At 63.9% G+C, this 18,978-nt stretch overlaps 1 protein-coding gene across 4 annotated transcripts; it reads right to left on the reverse strand.

Annotated features, from left to right (window-relative positions):
* Positions 1 to 72: 72 nt before the first annotated feature.
* STAT2 (signal transducer and activator of transcription 2) lies at positions 73 to 18,090 on the reverse strand. Of its 4 annotated transcripts, none has more exons than XM_074935049.1 (25): positions 17,970 to 18,090; positions 14,627 to 14,790; positions 14,072 to 14,222; positions 13,855 to 13,953; positions 13,454 to 13,546; positions 13,198 to 13,276; positions 12,564 to 12,649; positions 11,242 to 11,390; positions 10,531 to 10,689; positions 9,984 to 10,076; positions 9,666 to 9,725; positions 9,417 to 9,437; positions 8,857 to 8,950; positions 8,520 to 8,576; positions 6,841 to 6,924; positions 6,646 to 6,744; positions 6,233 to 6,368; positions 4,636 to 4,685; positions 4,464 to 4,552; positions 3,977 to 4,116; positions 3,399 to 3,587; positions 3,076 to 3,133; positions 2,542 to 2,747; positions 2,005 to 2,186; positions 73 to 483 (listed from the first exon to the last, which is right to left on the reverse strand). In XM_074935049.1, exons 2-24 carry the CDS (start codon positions 14,755 to 14,757, stop codon positions 2,047 to 2,049), a joined length of 2,463 nt encoding a protein of 820 aa, XP_074791150.1. In that variant the 5' UTR covers positions 14,758 to 14,790; positions 17,970 to 18,090; the 3' UTR covers positions 73 to 483; positions 2,005 to 2,046. The 4 variants fall into 4 exon arrangements, with proteins under 4 accessions (XP_074791150.1, XP_074791149.1, XP_074791152.1 ...); XM_074935048.1 differs by having other exon boundaries at positions 11,242 to 11,402; XM_074935051.1 differs by lacking the exon at positions 13,855 to 13,953 and having other exon boundaries at positions 11,242 to 11,402.
* Positions 18,091 to 18,978: the final 888 nt, after the last annotated feature.

An 18,978-nucleotide genomic window follows, 5' to 3' on the forward strand; every position in this document is an offset into this window, starting at 1 on the left:
ATTTATCGGCTCCCCAGCCTCAAGTGCCTAGTAAAAGGTTTGATGTGTACAGACCGGTCTATGCCTCGGGGTGTTCGGGGGGTTTATTATACACTAGAAAGCCCTTGGGGCAGCACAGAGAAGGGGAACGTCCCAGGAAAGTCCTCATGGGTCAGGCCAGGGCCCAACACCCTCAGCCCCAGCCCCAAAGAGTCTGCGGCTTTCACGAGCCCGCACTTAACAGTGGCCCCTGGCCCTCCTCAGTCCTTTCTTCTGTTCCTGGGCAAACCTCGGCACCTGGCCCTTCTCCTCCTCGGCTCTTTGTTCTCCAGCTGGTCCCACCTGGCCGGCTTCCTGCAGAGGATCGGCCGACTGGGGTTGTTAGTTGCTAGGATCCAAATGTCTGGGCCGTTGTCTTCTGGGGCAAGGGACCCAGGCCCCGCCAGCCAGGCATCAGTCACGCCTGGGTCATTGCAAGGAGTAAACCTTTCCCCTACCGCATACCTAATTAACGATGCAGCACATAGAGAAACTGAGGCACACACAGTCATCATACAAAATATTATGAACAATTCCCAGCCACGTGGCTGGCACCGGGGTGGGGGAGCAGGGGGTTGCAAGGGCCATGGCCCCCTTGGGCCATGCAGATCAGGACAGTACAATCTCAGAGACCCCCCCCACACCACCCCAGCCCAGCCCCCCTGCAGCAGCTCCCCAGGAATGGGCCAGAGCCTCTCCCACAGAATATCAGGGTTGGAAGGGCCTTCAGGAGGTCATCTAGTACCCAGCCCCTGCTCAAAGCAGGACCAATCCCCAATTTTTGCTCCAGATCCCTATAGGGCCCCCTCAAGGATTGAACTCACAACCCTGGGTTTAGCAGGCTAATGCTCAAACCACTGAGCTATCCCTCCCCCCCAGGGCAGTTATAGGGGAAGGGGCTTCTGCCCGTCGGCAGGCACCAGGAGCATCGTCCTCCCTGCTCTGCTCGCCTCCGCACCCCCTTGGGAGGAAGCAGCATGGTTGACGGGCAGGGGGGACACAGATGGACTGAGGGGCAGAACGCCTGGGGTCTGGTCCCAGCTTGGATGCCCTGGGAAGCCTCAAGCCAGTCCCAGCCCCTAGTGCACCCCCTGGGGGCCCCACCTGGTAACACATACACACACCCCTCCCTGCTCCTCCCCACATCCAGCTCCAGGCCCCCCTGCCCTGGAACCAGCCCAGCGTGGGGGCCTCAGGAGCCAGCCAGGGCCCTGCTCCTGGCCTGGGGGGAGCAGAGCTCCGCTTCAGCGAAGGGCCAGTGGCTCCCCTCCAGGTGGGGGGCCCCCCTCCCCTGTAATCTGTCGGGGAGGGGGGGGAAGAGAGTGGTGGGAACAGTAGGAGAGGGGGTGGTGCCCTCTGGTGGCCACACAGAGCACAACAGCCCCTGGCAGCAGGAGGGTGTGGCCCACACAGGGCCCCCACATAAGGGGGACAGACAGTTCAGGGGATTCCCTCCCCTCCCGGAGCGCCCCCCCCCCAGCACCACAGTGAGCTAGGGCAGGGCAGGTTTATTTACAAGAGAGAGAGTTTGTCTCACGGCCCCCGGGGGGGCAAAGCCACCCACACCGTCAGCACTAAGGCCAGAGCCCTCCTAGCCAGGAAGGCCCGAGAACCACAGCCCCCCACCTCCCGGCCAACGAGAGAGCCCACGGCTCCAGGGAGCAGCCCGTGCAGGGACGGGGAGACATGGCTACGCCATGGGGGGAGTTCACAGGGTGGCTCCACTCCTCCCGGACTCCTGGGTTCTATGGTAAAACTCCCCCCCCACCTGCAAGGACCTAGGGCAAGGCACCTAGCTGTGGGCTCAGGCTGAGAGCCCCCACACCCAGAGTCCAGGGGCTTTCACCTCCCATGGACAGGTTGGGCAGGGGTTGGGCCAGACCCCCTTGGCCTCACTGATGCCCCGAGGCCTAACCGAAAGACCAGGAGAGGGCGGAGCCAGGGCCACCCCCCAATACACAGTGGGGCTCGGGAAAAGGCCCTGACCTCTGAGTCCCCCCAGTGATGGGGCAGCAGTGGGAGACGCTGTCACTGGAAGTCCTTGGAGTCGACCTGGAGCGCAGGGAAGTCGTTGGCCCCCAGGAACAAGGTGTTGCCAGGCAGCACCAGGGGGGGCGTGTCGTCCGGCAGGGGCAAGTAGGGGTCTCCGCCTCGGAGCATGTTGGAGCCTGCAAGAGAAGGGGAGCCGGGCTCATGGGCACGGTTCCCTCTAAGCTGTGCCCATGTGGGCGTGCATGGACCCGAAACCCCGCGCACCCGACGAAACATGGCGCCCACAACAATTTGCACAGAAGACATTTTTTGCTCACACGGCCTGTCAAAAATTAGAGGGAACATTGCTCATGGGGAGCCGGGGGCCGCAGGGCCTGGGGAAACGGGACACAGCCAGGGCTGGGAGCGCAGGGGGCCGCGGGTCGGGAGTCAGGGGCACCGGCAGAGCTGGGGGGAGGGGTTTGGCCTCTTTACTCCCCCCACCCTCTTGGTGCCAAATGCCCTCCCCCAGGGCGGGAACTGGAGACTCACCAGCCGAATCAAACCTCATCAGGTCCAGTTCCTGCTCCAGAGCCTCCAGCCCATTGGCTCCAAGCTCCAGCTGATCGGGCCCCAGCTCCAGCACCTCCAGCTGATCGGGCCCCAGCTCCAGCACCTCCAGCTGATCGGGCCCTGGCCCCTCAGCTGCAGGGGGGGCCTCCACCATGCCCTCCGGGAGCCACGGCTCATTGGGCTGCCTAGGAAGAGAGGGGGCGCCTGGCTTAGTGAGTGTGTGGTGGGGAGCTCTCAGGAATGGGGCAACCCCACCCAGCCCCCAAGACCCAGGCCCATCTCGAGCCGCTCTGCAGGGGTGGGGGTGGGGGGATTTGAAGGGCTACGTAGCCGAGACTAGGGAGGGGAGAGGGTGTAGCTGGGAGTGCCCCAGGGGAGCTCCTGCGGTCAGTGGGGCAGCCCGGCCAGGGAGAGGGGCTGGGCCCTTGGATGGGGTGGGGGAGAAATCAGGTACTTCCTGTGAAGGGCTGGGGCAGGCCAGCACACAGGGACCCCGGCGTCCGGCTCCCTCACCTGGAGGACACTCTGATCAGGCGCTGGTTCAGGTATTTCTTCTGCTCCAGCAGGTCCACTGGTGGGAGAAAGGAGAACAGAGGGGTGAGAGAGAGAGGGGAGCCAGGCAGAAACACGCCCCTGTCCCCCCACCCCCTCCTGAAAGACCCTCCCCAACCCCGCTACCAAACCAGCCGGTCACCAATTCTACTTATTCTATCTGTGGCCTAGGTGAAGAGTGTTGTACCAGGGCTGGGAGGAGTGAGCTGGTACAGCTGTGGGCAGGGCGGGGGGAACCCAGGGCTGGGTAGCAGGGCCTGCGGGGGGAGGCGACCGGCCGGTACCTTCCCTCCTCTCGGTGTAGTACTTCCCGAAGGCCTCGTCCCGCGGCGTGCTGGGGTACAGGAACTTGAGGGGGTTCTCGGGGATGTTCTCGGCGGCCACCAGCTGGTAGTCATGGATGATGTCCGGCAGCGCCAGCGACTTCAGCTCCATCTTGGTGTAGGGCTCCACGGAACGGACCTTGGGCTGACCTGGGGCAGGGGGGAGGGTGTCAGCTCAGCGAGGGGAGGGGGGTGTCACTGCAAGGGAGAGCCCCAGAGACAGGACAGGCTGCACCAAGGTCTCCCAGTGCCGGGAGGAGAACCCAGGAGTCCGGATTCACAATGCCCCAATCCAACCATTAGGTAACACTGCCCCCGCCCCACGATAACTGGCATCCAGTGAGGGGTGCAGGGGCCTGGGAGCCCGGACTCCTGGGTTCTCTTCCCAGCTGTGGGATGGGAGTCGGGTCCAGGGGTTTGAGGAAGGGGGGCTGAGAGCCCAGACTCCTGGGTTCTCTTCCCCAGTGCAAGTGCCTGGTGCCAGAAGAGCCTGGCTCCAGACCTGGGGAGCAGGGGGCCGCGCCGTGGGGCAGACCCACCTTTCTCCCCGGGCTCCACCCAGCTGCAGGTGATGCCGCCATCACGGCTGCTCTCACTGAAACGCAGCAGGAAGGTGCCCATCTGCTTCCTCTTCAGCAGCTGCCGCTCCCGCTTGCGGCTCACGAAGCCCATGATGTGCCTGGAGGGGAGCGGAGCCCGGGTCAGCCGCTGGCAGGGCCCCCGGAGGAGGCCCCCTGGCACCCCCTCCCCACCACGCTCAGCACCTGGGGTCCTCACTCCGCCGGGGCTGCACAGCCCCTATCCCCTTTACCGGGGTGGGGGGGAAGCTGCTCCCTTAAACCCTCCTCTGCCCCTTCCACTCAAACCCCCATAATGGGCTGCACTGGCCCCAGGTTCAGGGTCTGGGGAAAACCGGGGGGGGGGGGGGGGGGACACGACACTGCAATTCTGGGTCTGACCACACGGGGGAGCAGGCACCCCATGCGCTGTTCAGATCATCCCCGTCCCCTCCCAGCCAGCCCCTACCCGTCCTTCCAGAGCTGAGCCAGGTGTTCTTGGATCAGGCTCAGGATCCCGTCTAACCAGGTCCAGAAGGAGAAGACGGGTGGGTTGTCCTGCAGCAGAGAGGAGGCGAAAGGCTGAGGGGGGGATTCCAGGGGCGGGGGGAGGGGGAACCAGTCACTCAGCAGCCGCTTACCTTGGCGAACCTGGCCCAGGTCAGAGTGCTGGCGGGGGTGGCTTCCAGCCCTTTAAGATGGGGGTGGGGGAAGAAAATGGGGGGAGAAATTTGCAGGGTGAATTAACACAGCTTCTGTGGGGTCCTCGTCCCCCTCCCCAGACTCAGCACTGACCCCCCCCCCCAGCAGGGACCATTGCTGTGACATTCTATACTCGGGGGAGCGCCCTGTAACCCCCATATTCCGCATCGACGCCGAATGGGGATATTGCGTAGGAAGCAGGCCGTGGGAGGGATCGGGGCAAGGCTGTGAGCTGCGGAAAGCCACCGTTCGAGCTAAACGTGTGCGTATCATCAGTGCCTAGGAAATCATCAGAGTTGTGTTGTGGGGTTGTCACTAGAATATGCTGTGGGAGATACCAACTCCCCAGAGACAACAACAAGGGGGGGAACGAACACCCGGGTGGGTGCTGAAGGGACGTCACCAGCCATTGTCCAGCAGAGAAGTTACAATTCAGTGACTCAGCACAGGGGAGACACCCGGGTACTGCTTCACCTGGGGACTCAGCAACGCCCCCCAGACATGGCTGGACTTGCGTTCTCCAAGCACCTGGACTAAGGGTATAAAACAGAAGGGGGGGGGCCATGCTGGGCCTTTTTCCTGCCCCCACCTATGCTGCCAGCAACAAGGATGCTCAGAAAACTCCAGCAGAGGAGACTGGCCCAGGTTTCGGGGGTGAAATCTGCATACTATGAACGGCTATATCCAGCGTTTGATTTTCTCTTGGTAATGAACCCTGACTTTTTGTCTATCACTTAAGATCTCTTTTGTCGTCAATAAACTTGTTTAACTGTTTATCTTTACCAGTGAGTTTGCCTGGGGTGTTTGGTAGGGGGTTTGCAAAGGCTGGCGTACGCCCACTTTCCATCGATGAAGTGGGGAACCAATTAATAAATTGGCACAGCTTGTCTTGAGCAGAGCAGGACGGTATATTCCTGGGGTGCAAGGCTGGGAGCTGGGCGGATTCGGCTGGTGCCTCTCCCTGTGTGATTCGCGAGTGGCTCTGGGAGCAGTCACACAGTCTAGCTGGGGGGGGGGGGGGCCCACATGCCGTTGTGCTGAGCGTTTGGAGGGGTTTGCTGCTTGTCACCAGCAAGGCATTGTGGGAGATAGCCCAGATTAGTGAGTTCAGGGGTCCCACAGTCCCAGGCTGCACCCCGGGGATCCCGTCACAATTGCCCCCCCGACACTGCAGAGGGGAAAGTGGGGTACAGGAAGGAGAAGCGACTCCCCCAAGGTCAGACCTGGGAGGAGAACCCAGGCGTCCTTGCCCGCCCTGTGCCATTCCTCCCACCCTCGCTGCACGCTCCACACATGTGGGAGGGGGCAGCTCAGAGGCCAGGGGGTCCGGCCCAGCTGCTCTGAGCCCCGTGGACTTTGGGGTCTTCCCTTTAGGCTCACCCTCCCCTCAGCGCTGCCCAGAGACCCCGGTGATGGGCTACGGCTGGGGCAGGCCTGGGCCTTTCCCGCCCAGGGGAGTCTGCTTTGTAGCCGATAGGGGTGCTAGCCAGGTGCTGACTCCCCCCTCTCCCCATTGTTGCTCGGGGGGGCCATTACCAAAGAGCTTTTCCGCCAGCATGTGCAGCTGGTCCTCGTCCAGCCCGCGCTTGGTGGCGACTGAGAACTGCCAGCTCAGCACCTCGGCCAGCTGGGCCCAGGAGGCAGCCGGCGGCGCGGAGAAGAACAGCTGGTTCTGTGGGGAGAGAGCGGGGGTTAGAGGGGGAGGGGCTGGGGCGCCCCGTAACCAGATTGGGGCCCCACCGGGCCCCGCTGCTGGAGCAGCATGGGGGGGGCATACGGGCCACAGGGACGTGGCTGCCAGGGGGCCCCCACACCTGGGCCGAACAGCGCGTGGGGAAGAGATGCCCTCCTCCCACTGTGGTGTCCTGACCCCGGCCCCCCACAGTCCCTAATTGCGCAGAGCAGCTGTGCTGCTGGCCTGCTGGGGTGTGGGGGGGAGAGCCCCTCACCTTAGGGTCTGGGCTGAGCATGTTGAACCAGAGCACAGAGGCCCAGGCGCTGGAGAACTGGTTGTTGCTGGAGATGATCACCACAGGCAGGGTGGATGTCTGTGGGGGGGAAGAGGAGAGCCGTCAGCGGGGGAGGGAACAAGACCACCCTCCCCATGCCCCCTCCGCCCCCACTCAGGCCCTCCCCTCGCCCACCTGCAGCTCCAGCACCAGATCCTGGTACTTATAGTCCAGTGTGAATGTGATGAGGTGCAGCTCCTCCGTGACAGCCGGCAGGCCCTGCAACAGAGATGGGGGGGGGGCGGGGGTGTCAGCCAGGGTCCCAACCCCACCCGGCCCCAGACCCCTCTTGGCCACACAGGATGGCCTGCCCCTGCCCCTGCGGGGGTTTGGCCCCCCCGGTGTTTCAGCGCCTCCCAGGGGGTCCCCGCAGAGGGGTGACCGCACTGGGTCCAGGTTTTTTAAGGGAAGTCATAACCCAACGGGTCTGAAGCGGGGCTGGGCACTTCCAGGGGCAGCAGTGAGACCCATCTGGGGTGGCAGCCCCCAGGGGGCAGCATGGGGGGGCGGCGGTCACCAATAAACCCAGTGCCAGCTCTCCTCCCCCACCCAGCTCTGCCCTGGGGCTGGTCATAGAATATCAGGGTTGAAAGGGACCTCAGAAGATCATCTAGTCCGACCCCCTGCTCAAAGCAGGACCAATCCCCAATTAAATCATCCCAGCCAGGGCTGTGTCAAGCCTGACCTTAAAAATATCTAAGGAAGGAGATTCCACCACCTCCCTAGGTAACCCATTCCAGTGTTTCACCACCCTCCTAGTGAAAAAGTTTTTCCTAATATCCAACCTAAACCTCCCCCACTGCAACTTGAGACCATTACTCCTTGTTCTGTCATCTGCTACCACTGAGAACAGTCTAGATCCATCCTCTTTGGAACCCCCTTTCAGGTAGTTGAAAGCAGCTATCAAATCCCCCATCATCTTCTCTTCTGCAGACTAAACAATCCCAGGTCCCTCAGCCTCTCCTCATAAGTCATGTGTTCCAGTCCCCTAATCATTTTTGTTGCCCTCCGCCGGACATTTTCCAATTTTTCCACATCCTTCTTGTAGTGTGGGGCCCAAAACTGGACACAGTACTCCAGATGAGGCCTCACCAATGTTGAATAGAGGGGAACGATCATGTCCCTCGATCTGCTGGCAATGCCCCTACGTATACATCCCAAAATGCCATTGGTCTTCTTGGCAACAAGGGCACACTGCTGACTCATATCCAGCTTCTCATCCACTGTAACTCCTAGGTCCTTTTCTGCAGAACTGCTGCCGAGCCATTTGGTCCCTAGTTTGTAGCAGTGCATGGGATTCTTCCGTCCTAAGTGCAGGACTCTGCACTTGTCCTTGTTGGACCTCATCAGATTTCTTTTGGCCCAATCCTCTAATTTGTCTAGGTCCCTCTGTATCCTATCCCTACCCTCCAGCGTACCTACCAATCCTCCCAGTTTAGTGTCATCTGCAAACTTGCTGAGGGTGCAATCCACACCATCCTCCAGATCATTTATGAAGATAGTGAACAAAACCGGCCCGAGGACTGACCCTTGGGGCACTCCGCTTGATATTGGCTGCCAACTAGACATGGAGCCATTGATCACTACCCGTTGAGCCCGACAATCTAGCCAGCTTTCTATCCACCTTATAGTCCATTCATCCAGCCCATACTTCTTTAATTTGCTGGCAAGAATACTGTGGGAGACAGTGTCAAAAGCTTTGCTAAAGTCAAGGAACATCACGTCCACCGCTTTCCCCTCATCCACAGAGCCAGGCCTGGCTCTGTAGGTGCCAGGGCCGCCCCTGGCCGGCAGGGCACATGCAGGAAACCCACCTCGCTGGCACCTTTGCTGCCTTTGCCCGAGGCCCCGGCCCTCTGGTCCTTCAGTGACTGCAAAGGAGAGGGGGCGGGAGTCAGCTCTTGGCCCCTGCCCGCCCACCCAGCCCAGCCCAGCCCGCAGTAGGGGGGCCATGGGGCCAAAGACTCCCCCACCTCAGAGTCCTGGCTCCCCACTCCCACTCCCCAAGCTGAGAACCCAGGCATCCAAACTCCGCACCCCCCCCGCCCTCTGCTCCCCAGTCCACTGAGAACCCAGGCGTCCGGGCTCCCCATCCCACCCCCTCCCCAAGCTGGGAACCCCGGTGTCCGGGCCCCCACGCTTGGCCCATACTATGTGCCGGAAGTCGCAGACCAGCCCCTCCATCTGCGGATCGTCCTGGACCAGCGTCTTGCTGGTGGACGTCAAGATGTTGAACTTCCGGAACCTGCGGGGAGAAGCGAGAGGGGCGGGGCCGTGAGGGCGGTCGTGCCGCGCTGGTGCAGAGACCCAGGTTCGAGTCCTGGCCGTCATATGGGAGTAAGGCGCTGGGCGGGACAGAGCCAGAGACCCCGATGGTGGGTGCCCAGTAAATGCTCTCTCTCCAGGCTCTCTTGGGTAAGAGCCCTAGGCCAAGCGTATGGGGGGCACTGCTGGCCAGAGGGCAGCTCTCAGCCCCGGGCACCTTGGCTGGAGCAGAGCTGGTGCCGGGAACAAACCGGATCCCTGCCCTGGGGCCAGATCAGGGCTGGCGCCCCCTAGAAAGGAAAGGCCCCGTTCCCCCCTCTGCCCCCAAGCCAGCCAGTCCCTGCCCTGGGGCCAGATGGGAGCCAGCACCCCCTAGAGGGGAAAGGCCCCATGTCCCAGTCCGTCCATCCCCCCAGGTTTCTCCTAGGTGCTGGCCTGGTTCTCACCCTTTCACATCGGGGGGATGCCTGCAGGAGGAAAGACAGGACACCATCAGAAAGCAACTGGTTCACCGGGGACCCTGCCCCACCCTGGGCTCCCCCAGCCCCAACCAGGGTTTCCTTGTCCCCATCCCCCAGCCAGAGCTCCCTGTACCCCTGGCCCCCACCCCCTGCCTTGCGACTGGGCTGGCCTCCAGGCCCCAGGGGGAAGGGGATTAAGGCCCTCACGGGGGGGATGGGGGGGACTTGACTCACTGGTCAAGGATGATTTTTGCCTCCAGCCGATGGCTTCGATCCTGCAGCTTGACCAGGAGCCTGCGGGGAGAAGAGCCTGTCACCCTGGCCACTGGACTGGCAGGGCACATGGCCTGCATGGGGGAAGGGGGGGGCACGCTGCCCCCAGGGCTCAGCGCCCCTCACCCTCTAGCACCTGCTCCCAACAGGGCCCATCCTGCCAGGGCCAGAAGCAGAGACCTGCTCCTGGGGGGAAGGCTGTGGAGTAAGCGCCAGCCCCCCCATGCAGGATGGTTGGGGACAGGCGGGGCGCCATGGGCTGGGGGGGGGGGGCCTCACCTGGCGCGGACGGAGAACTTGCTGCCAGTTTTCAGAACCAGGGGCCTCTGGTTGGGGAAAGGCATGATGGGTTGGATTTCCACCACGAAGGCACTGGGGGGTGGGGGAGGCGTTAGCTCCGCAGGGTGCCCCCCAACTCGCTTCAATTCCACCCCCCCACCGAATACCACGTAGCCCAGCGACCCCCCCCTCCTCTGGCCTGAGCAGGCCAGATCTCTGCACCAAGGAGCCCCTCCCCCATGCGTCTGTGGGGCCGCCCCCCCACCAACCCCCCTTGCTCCTAGGGGCAGCCCCATGGCCCCTCCACACATCATCCCACCCTGTCCCTCGCTCCTAGGGGCAGCCCCACACCCCCGTGTACCAGCCTCCCATGCACCCCCATGCTCCTAGGGGCAGCCCCCCACTCCTCCACGCATCATCCCACCCCCTCCCTGGCTCCTAAGGGCAGCCCCTGCTCCTCCATGCGCCAGCCCCCCCCCACCCTCAGGTTCCTATGGGGCACCCCCCCCACCTCCTAGCCCCCTCCCCTGGGCACAGCCCCCAGCACCTCCTCAAGAGGCAGGAGAGGTGCTCCTGCAGCCGGCTCTCCAGCAGGGGCCGCTGTGTCTCCAGCGGGTCGTGTAGGTAGGTGAGCTTGGCGTGCTGGTCACCCAGGGCCCGCAGGAGGCGCCAGAGCTGGAACAGCACCTCGGCCGCCGCCGTGAACCTGCAGGCGGAGATGAGCCGGGTCAGCCCGGGGTGGGGGGACCCCTCTGGGTCGCGTGGCCGGCCGGGGAGCCGCGTCACCCAGCGGGATACGCACAAGGCGGCCGAGAGACCCCCGGTGAGCCGGCCCAGGGGGACTAAGGGGACGGCTGTGTCTGTGTCCGCCCGCGTGACCCGCTTCCCCCCAGGCAATCGCTCGCTCGTTTCTCTTCCCTAATCAACGGCAGGATCTTTTCGGACAGGACTGGCTACAACCGCCGGCGCTGGGACCGGATCTAGGGGCCGATGGATGTGGGGGACATGCCTGGTCCTTTGGGATGGGGAGTCACCTGAATATTGGGGCAATCACGGACCATCTGTGCAGAGGGAGGCTCGCCCGGGTGGGGAGACAGGCTGCAGAGCCCCAGGGGCTGGCTGGGACACCGGGGGGTTCACCCTTGTCCCTGGGCTGGGGACCTCGAATTGCAGACCGTACAGCCAGCTGGGGGTTTGCGCTGGTGGAAGGGTCCCAGACTCCCAAGGGGGGGTGCAGCATCCTCCAATCGCCCCCTACCAGGTCTGCAGGCGGCTCAGGCTGGTGTCGCAGGCTGCCCCGAGGCAGGCCCTCCGTTGCCGCTCCTTCCACTCGGCCAGCTCCTCCAGCAGGAAATCCCGCAGCGTCTCGCAACGGCCCAGGAGCTCCTGCGCCCGGGCCAGCACGTCCTGCCAGAGAGACTGTGTCCGTTGTGACCCCGGGTGACCCACGAGGGGCCCCAGGCCCTGCCCCACTGGCTCCTGCTAGCTCAGCCGGGGACGGCAAGGGGTGGAGATAAATCTCTGCGTTAAGCATCTTCACATAACTTTCATATGACTTTGTGTTATGCCTCTATTTTCCTACAACTTTGTATCAGATCCTTATAGAGCAAACTTTAAATTGAGCCCTGGTATAATGTTAAAAAAAGGTCTTTTTGCTAGGAGTAGAATAAGATCCTCCCCACCCCCCCTTTTTAATCAATTGCCCTGTTGAATGACCCAGGCGTGGAAGGCAGCACCTCCAGACAGCTGCAACGGTTGGAGCGGGGATGGAAGCCAGACCCCAGGCCAACACAACTTGGCAAGTGGGCTCACTAAAGAAGAGCCGACATAGTGACGGCCTTGGGGGGTTAGAAGCCAGCTCTTTCTTTTGAAGACACCCTCTTTGAACAGCATCGGGACGAGGCCCAGAAGGGAGCAGCACAAAGGACCAAGGGACACAGACACAGATTTTGCATCTGGGTCAGATTTGCAGGAGGGGGAAGCTGCTATAAATGTGAGGTGTCTTCGAGAGGACCCCGGGTCTCGTCTTGTCAACATGGGAGCATCGATCCGGTCGCCCGGCTCCACCCCGCCCCCATCTAACTCACCTGGCCAGTGAAGTTAAGGTGAGCAAGTCACTGGTAACAACAACAAGACAGAGTGAGTGAGTGTGTGAGAGAGATCTATCATATGCGTATGATACAGGGCTGATGGATACATGTATTATCAAGAAATGTGACGCTTTGCCTTATTCCCCCTGAACAGACCCTGAGCAGTACTTTAAGTACCATGGGGGTGCGGCGGGGGGGGGGGGGGGGAGGATGACAGGGAGAACCCCATGGGGAAGACACCAGCCCCCCTGGGGCGACTGGCTGTGCACAGCTCCCAGCTCAACATTGAGCCCAGGCCGGCTAGGAGGCAGCTCCTGGGAAACTGAGGCACAGCTGGACAAGACCCAGTGGGGAAGGGACCCAGGAAACCAGCCCCCAGAGAAGGTGGGGGGGGGGATGACTGCCACCTTGACCCAGCTGCTCCAGGGACCCACGGAGCCCCACTAGGACTGCCCCCCAAGCAAGGGGCTGGCCCTGTGTGGAGCCTCACCTTGCGGCTCCGGTCCAGGTTGTTCAGCATGGCCTGCAGCTGCTCTGTCTGGCGGGCCAGCTCAGGGCTGGCGGGAGCGCCGTTTGCTGGGGAGACGGCAACAGGGCACAGTGAAGGTCGGGGGGGACAGGAACGGCAGCGATGGGGTCAGAACCTGCCCCCTAGTGCCGCACAGCGCCCCCTGCTGAGCCCCCCCTGCAGCGCAGCGCCCCCTGCTGAGCCCCCCGCCCCCTAGCTGGAACAGGGGCAGCGCTGACTCCAAGAGGAGAGCGCCCCCTGCTGAACCCCAGCCCGCAGAACAAGAGGCCTCAGCCCACTCGCGCTGCTCTGGGGCAGGGAGGGCAGCGCTGGCTCTGGGGAGGAGCTCTCCTCTCTGAGTCACCCCCCAGCCCCTCCCGGGGCCTGGCTCTGCCCTTATTTAAAGGGAAAATCAAAGATCTACACCCGCTGTGCTCTCCAGCGCCCCCAGCCTGGCCGCTCCAGCACGCTGGGGTACAGCAGGCAGCGGGGATCCCCCACCCCTCTGACTACCCCTAGCCCCCAGTGCTGCTCAGCCCCATTACGCCCCTCTCCACCAGCCAGCCGGGTCCTGCCACTCTGCGGCCTCCAGGCCCTGCCCGGCTCGGCTCCTCACCAACCATTCGGTGCATCTTATAGCGGAAGTCGAAGGTGTCCTGCAGCTCCTCCAGGTGCCGCACTTCGCGATCCAGCTCCTGCGGGGGGCGCCAAGGGAACCGGTTCAGGGGCAGGGAACGCCTGGGGCCCGGGCACTGGCACAGCATCTGGGCCCTGGGGGGATGGAGCCACCTGGTCGCAGGTTCAACCCCAGCTCCAGGCGGGGAAGGGGGCAGCACACCAGGCCCCATACGTGATAGTCGGGCCATACCCACCTGCACCGCTGCCCTGGTCTCCGCCAGGCGCCGCTCGATCTTCTGCTGCCGGTCTGTCTCCATCGGGGCACTGGAGGTCGGCTGAGCTGCAGCCTGCAGGGGGGCGCACAAGGGACAGGCCCCTTTTAGCCCCACAGGCGCCATGCCCCAGGCTGGGATCCCCACCCCACCCCCCAGACAGAGCCAGCTGCAGGCCCATGCCGGGGGGAGAAGAGGGCCTCATGGCAGTGAGCCGGGGAGGAGGCTCTCCCCATCTGCGGTGCCAGGGGGCGCCAAGCCAAGTTGGGTGCGCTCTCCCCTTGCAGTCAGTGCTGACCCCGATGCCCTCACATGGCACTAGGGGGCGCTGTGCTGCGGGAAGCCAGGTGTGGGGGATACCATAAGCCCCACCCCCGGCTTGCCTGCTGGGCCTTGAGCCCCCGGTTCAGAATGGCCTTCTCCTCCCGCAGCAGGTTGGCAATGACATTGGCCAGCTGCTCCGGGCACTCCTGGTACTTGGCCTGGAAGAGAACGTGGGGGGGGGGGGTCGGTCAGTGGGGCCGGGCACAGCGCCCTGTCCCCCCCCCCCCCAGCCAGGCCAGCACCCCCCCGTCCCCACCCCAGCGCCCAGCTCCTTACCTGCAAGTTGAGCTTGGACTTGCGGAGGTTGTGCTTGAGCACGAAGTCCTCCGTGCGGGTCCCGAAGCGGCTGTACTGGTCGTCCAGCAGGGCCAGCAGGGTGTGGAAGAGCATGTGGGCTTCGGCAGAGTGGGGCTCGGCCGCCCGGCTCCTGGAGCAGGAACAAGGGGGCGCACTGCAGAGCCCCAGCCACGGCCAGCTCCCAGACGATCCCACACTGACCGGGGGGGGGGGGGGGGGGCGCTGTCCCTTTCCTGCCTGTTCCCCACAAGTCCAACGGGGGACCCATGGGGCCACGCCAGGAGAGGCACCCAGGGGTCGTTGGCTGCATGCTCTGGGGGAGCCCACAGCTGAGCCAATTCCTGGAGACCCACCCGCCTTCTCCTGCTCTCCCTTCCCTCATATCGGGGGGGAGGGGGGATTCTTTCCCCTACCCCCGAGCCCCCAAATCAGACCCCCCCCCCCTTAGAGCTGAGACAACCCCTGTGCCTGGGGATCCCAGCTGCCGACTCCCCCTCCCACGGTTAACCCTTCCCTCCCCGGCCCCGCAGTTACCAGTTCTGGTCTTCGAGCCAGGGGGCCAGGTATTGCCGTACTTCCATGGGCAGGTGGTCCTCCGAATACAGCTCGTGCACCTTCTCCAGGTAGACCTTCTCCAGCAGCTGGACCTCCTGCCACTGGGCCATGGTGGGGCCCTCCCTGGCGTCTCAGCCCCTCCTCTGGGAAGGCAAACCAGGGCAGCAGGTGAGCTGGGGGGAGGGCCTTCACACCCAGCCCAGGAAACCAGCAAGAGGACGACCCCGGGCCACAGAAACAAAAGAGCCAGGGGCTGGGACACGGGGCCCTTCCCCTCTCAGGGGTGCCAGCTCCGATCCAGCCCCAGGGTGGGGACTGGCATGCGGGCTCCCCAGGGGTCAGGGCCTGGCTTCCCTCCAGGGACAAACCTGCAAATGCCTTTGTGCCACTGCTGAACCCCTGCCCCCCTGGAGCCTGCTGCCCGAGCTGCTGGGGGCATGGGGCTGCTGAGCCCCCCACCCCCGCTGTTCTTAGAACCACAGAGAGGCCCAGATGTGGCAGAACCCTCCCCCGCTCACCACATCTGGGGCTGCTGCTCCTGGCTGGTGGATGCCGCTACTTTAGTGCTGCTTTATTCTGGTGGTTGGCATTCCCATCCCCCCCCCCCCCCCCACCAGCCAGCCAGCCAGCCAGCCTGCCCCCGCCCCCACCCTGGGGCCAGATTGGAGCCAGTGCCCCCAGTCCCCGCCCTGGGGTTGGATCAGAGCCAGTGCCCCCTAGAGGGGAAAGGCCCCATTCCCCCCCCCCAAGCAAGCCAGTCCCTGCCCTGGGGCCAGATCGGAGCCAGCGCTCCCTACAAGGGAAAGGCCCTGTGTCCCCATTCCCCTCCCCCACCTGCCAGTCCCCGCCCTGGGGCCAGATCAGAGGCAGCGCCCCCTACGGGGAAAGGCCCCATGTCCCTGACTCACGGGGAGGACCATGCCTGGCGCCTGCATCGTTCCCGGCTCCGCAGCCACCATGGGAAACAGCTGCTGTTGCCTTGCCAGGATCAGACGCTGGCCCGGTGGCTCTAACCCAGCTCCCCCCGCAGGCCCTGACCCCACGGTGCCACTGAAACAGACTCCGCTCTGTACGGAAAGGGGGTGCTGGAGACACGCCCCCCCCCAGCACTCCCAGCTCAAAACAGACACTAGTTTCCTTTAGGGGCAAGAATCCAGCCCGGGCTCCTCCCACCTGCAGGTCTGCCAGTGCCCCTCACTCCCGACCCACAGCTCCCTGCTAGCCCAGCCCTGGATGCCAGCCCAGCATAAAAGGAACCCCCAGGTGGATTCAAAGCCGCAGAGTGATTTGGCGCAGTTGGCAGAGGGCACCCGATGCCCCCCTAAGTCGTTCCAGTCTCCCTATCACTTTGCCCGTAGGGGCCTGGAGGCCGGGACGCCCCACCGCTGCCAGCAAAGGCTGCCACCCCCGCCCCCAGCCTGGGTTCGTTCACGTGGGCGTTCGGGAACTCGACCGAACAGCAGCATGTGGATGTGAAACTAGGAGAGAAGACTCAGGTGCAGATGGTACCAAAACAAACCATGTGCCCCCAGCCACAGCCCCGGGACCCAACAGGCCCTATGCCCCCGAGTGCCCGGGCCTAACGCTGGGACGTCTTGGGGGAGCCGGGGAAATGAGTGCTCCAGTTACGGCAAAGCACCCGCAACTGGCCCTGACTCAGGGGGGTCTGCGGGCCCTCTGCAAAGCCAGCCACTCACTTTGGGGCCCCCCTGGAGCTGGAAAACGTTTGTCTCTTTAAAGGCATGAACAGCACAAATCCTTGGGAGTCTTGGGGGCTTTCAGCCAGAAGCGGCTCACTGGAACTGTGGGGCAGCCCAGGGTTTGGCTAGCAGGGGCTGTAGGAAACAGGCCGGGCCAAGGGCAACTCACCAAATGCCCCCTAGTTCCGTTACTAACTTCCGTGCCAGCCTCCTTCCGCTGGCCTGGCTCCCGGCAGCTTGGCACCCGCAGCACTTGCAGCCATTTCCCAACACACACCCCCCACACACCCTGCCTAGCAAGTCCCAAATCGTGTTGAGAGCCCTGAGGTGCCTTGTTCCCCTATGCTGATCCGCCAGGGAGGGGACAGGCCTGGGCCTGACTAGACACGAGCTCAGTCAATGACCCCATGGGACTTTCTGGCCTCCAAGCCTCTGTCACCCCAGGCCCCCCGGGCCTGAGCACAAGCCCTGTCCTCTCCTCCTCCGACCCCCCCAGACTGGCTCCCCCCGCAGCCAGCTCCCCTCCGGGCTTGGCTCCCATGGGGTTAAACCCTTTGGGGTGGGCAGAGGAGGGATTCGGTGCAGCCAGGCAGCGCCAGGCGGATTTCTGCCCCCACCTAGGGGCTTGGGCGAGGAGTTCAGAGCCAGCTTTGTGACAGAGCGTCCCAGCTACCCGGCCGCGAAGTGGGGCTCACTCGTCGGCGTTTGGGATTCCCCAGTGAGCTCCCCAAAGGGAAGCCGGGGGCTGGTAGGGAGGGGCCCTGCGGAGGGCACGCAGCTGCCCACCATGGGTGGGATCTCACCGTGCACAGCCAGAGCTGGGCAGCGTCGCCAGCTGCCACCTGCATCACCCGAAGCCTGGGGGAGAAGGAAACTGAACTAGACTCAGTTCCCTGATCCCCCGGGGGCACTTTTCTGATCTCTGCCCCACTGGGGACTTCTGCTCTGCTCAGGACCTTACGCACCAGGGGGTGGCGGGTGCCAGCCGCTGCCCAGAGCGGCGCCACCTTGCCCTGGCCATGCCATGACACCCCTACCCGCCATGGCAGCCTCGTCCCGCCCCCTTCCCCACAGGGGCTCAAAACAGGCGGGGGGACCTGGGGAAGGGAAGGGAGGGTGGGGGGTAACATTGGCAAGGAGGCTCCTGCCCCATGGGGGAGGGCACCATGACAGCCAGCCCTGCCCCCCCGCCATGGGGTGGGCTTTCGCTGGTGCTGAAAGACTCATCAGCTGGCACTGAGAGCAGCCCCCCAATACCCCTCCACTGCACTGTCTCAAACTCCCCTGTGCCCCCCAGAACTCTCCCCAGCTCCCCTGTGCCCCCCAGAAACCCCTCCCCCCGCTCCCCTGCCCCCAAACTCCCCAGTGCCCCCCAGAAACCCCTCCCCCCAAACTCCCCAGAAACCCCTCCCCTGCCCCCAAACTCCCCAGTGCCCCCCAGAAACCCCTCCCCCCAAACTCCCCAGAAACCCCTCCCCTGCCCCCAAACTCCCCAGTGCCCCCCAGAAACCCCTCCCCTCTGCTCCCCTGCCCCGCCCCCAAACTCCCCAGTGCCCCCCAGATACCCCTCCCCCAAGCTCCCCAGTGCCGGGGCCCCCCAGAGCCAGCCCCGCCCCCCTCACCTCGCCGGGCCGCTACCTCCCAGGTGCGCAGACCAGCTCGCAGGTCCCTACGGGTTGCAGTGCCGGGCACCGCGCTGCCCTCCCGCCGCCCAGGCAGCCCCTCTTCCGAGTCTGGGAGGAGACCCCGCCCCTGCCCGGCGCTGGTTGGTGGAGACGGCAGCGGTGGGAGGGGAGGCGCCGGGCGGAAAAGCCGAGCCCGAAGCAGGAGCGAGCCGACCGACTTCCCAGAAATCACGTCACCCGGGAGGCGGGGACTGGGATAGGGGGCGGGGCCGAGATGGGAAAAGAGAGGGAAGGAGGGGGCGTGGCCTAGAGAAGAAGGGGTGGGGGGAGCAGAAGAGGGAGAGAATGGGGAGCAGGGAGAGGAAGGGTGGAGGTGGGGAGCAGGGAGGGGAAGGGGAAAGGGGGGAGCAGGGACGCCCAGAGCCCATGCACTGCGCCGGGCCCAGGCACCAAATCAAGGGGCCAGGACCTTCCCCTGCTCGCCTGCAGCCAGAGTTCACCAGCCTGCAGGTGGGGGGACCTGGCAGCCGGCTGCTTTCAAGCCCTGCCCTTGCGTACCTAGTGCTGGTCATCCGTGGATCTCAAAGCACTTGACAAACGGGCCCAAGTTAGGGCCAGAACCCATAAGTCCTGGCTCCGACTGCCCCGCTGTAATTACTAGCCTGCACTTTCCTGGCTGGTAACAAAACCCTGCGAACGCCGAGCTGCATTAGCCAGGCCGAGGCTGGACTGGGCAGGCTGCAGGAGGGGATTTGACCCCAGGATTCTTCATGACTCAAGTTGCAGTGGGGGAGGTTTAGGTTGGATATTAGGAAACACTACTTCACGAGGAGGGGGGTGAAGCACTGGAATGGGTTACCTGGTGAGGTGCTGGAATCTCCTTCCTTAGAGGTTTTTAAGGCCCGGCTTGACAAAGCCCTGGCTGGGATGATTTAGTTGGGGATTGGTCCTGCTTTGAGCAGGGGGTTGGACTAGATGACCTCCTGAGGTCTCTTCCAACCCTAAT

The sequence above is a fragment of the Natator depressus genome, chromosome 20, assembly GCF_965152275.1.
Source record: "Natator depressus isolate rNatDep1 chromosome 20, rNatDep2.hap1, whole genome shotgun sequence".
In the NCBI taxonomy this organism is placed as follows: Eukaryota; Metazoa; Chordata; order Testudines; family Cheloniidae; genus Natator; species Natator depressus.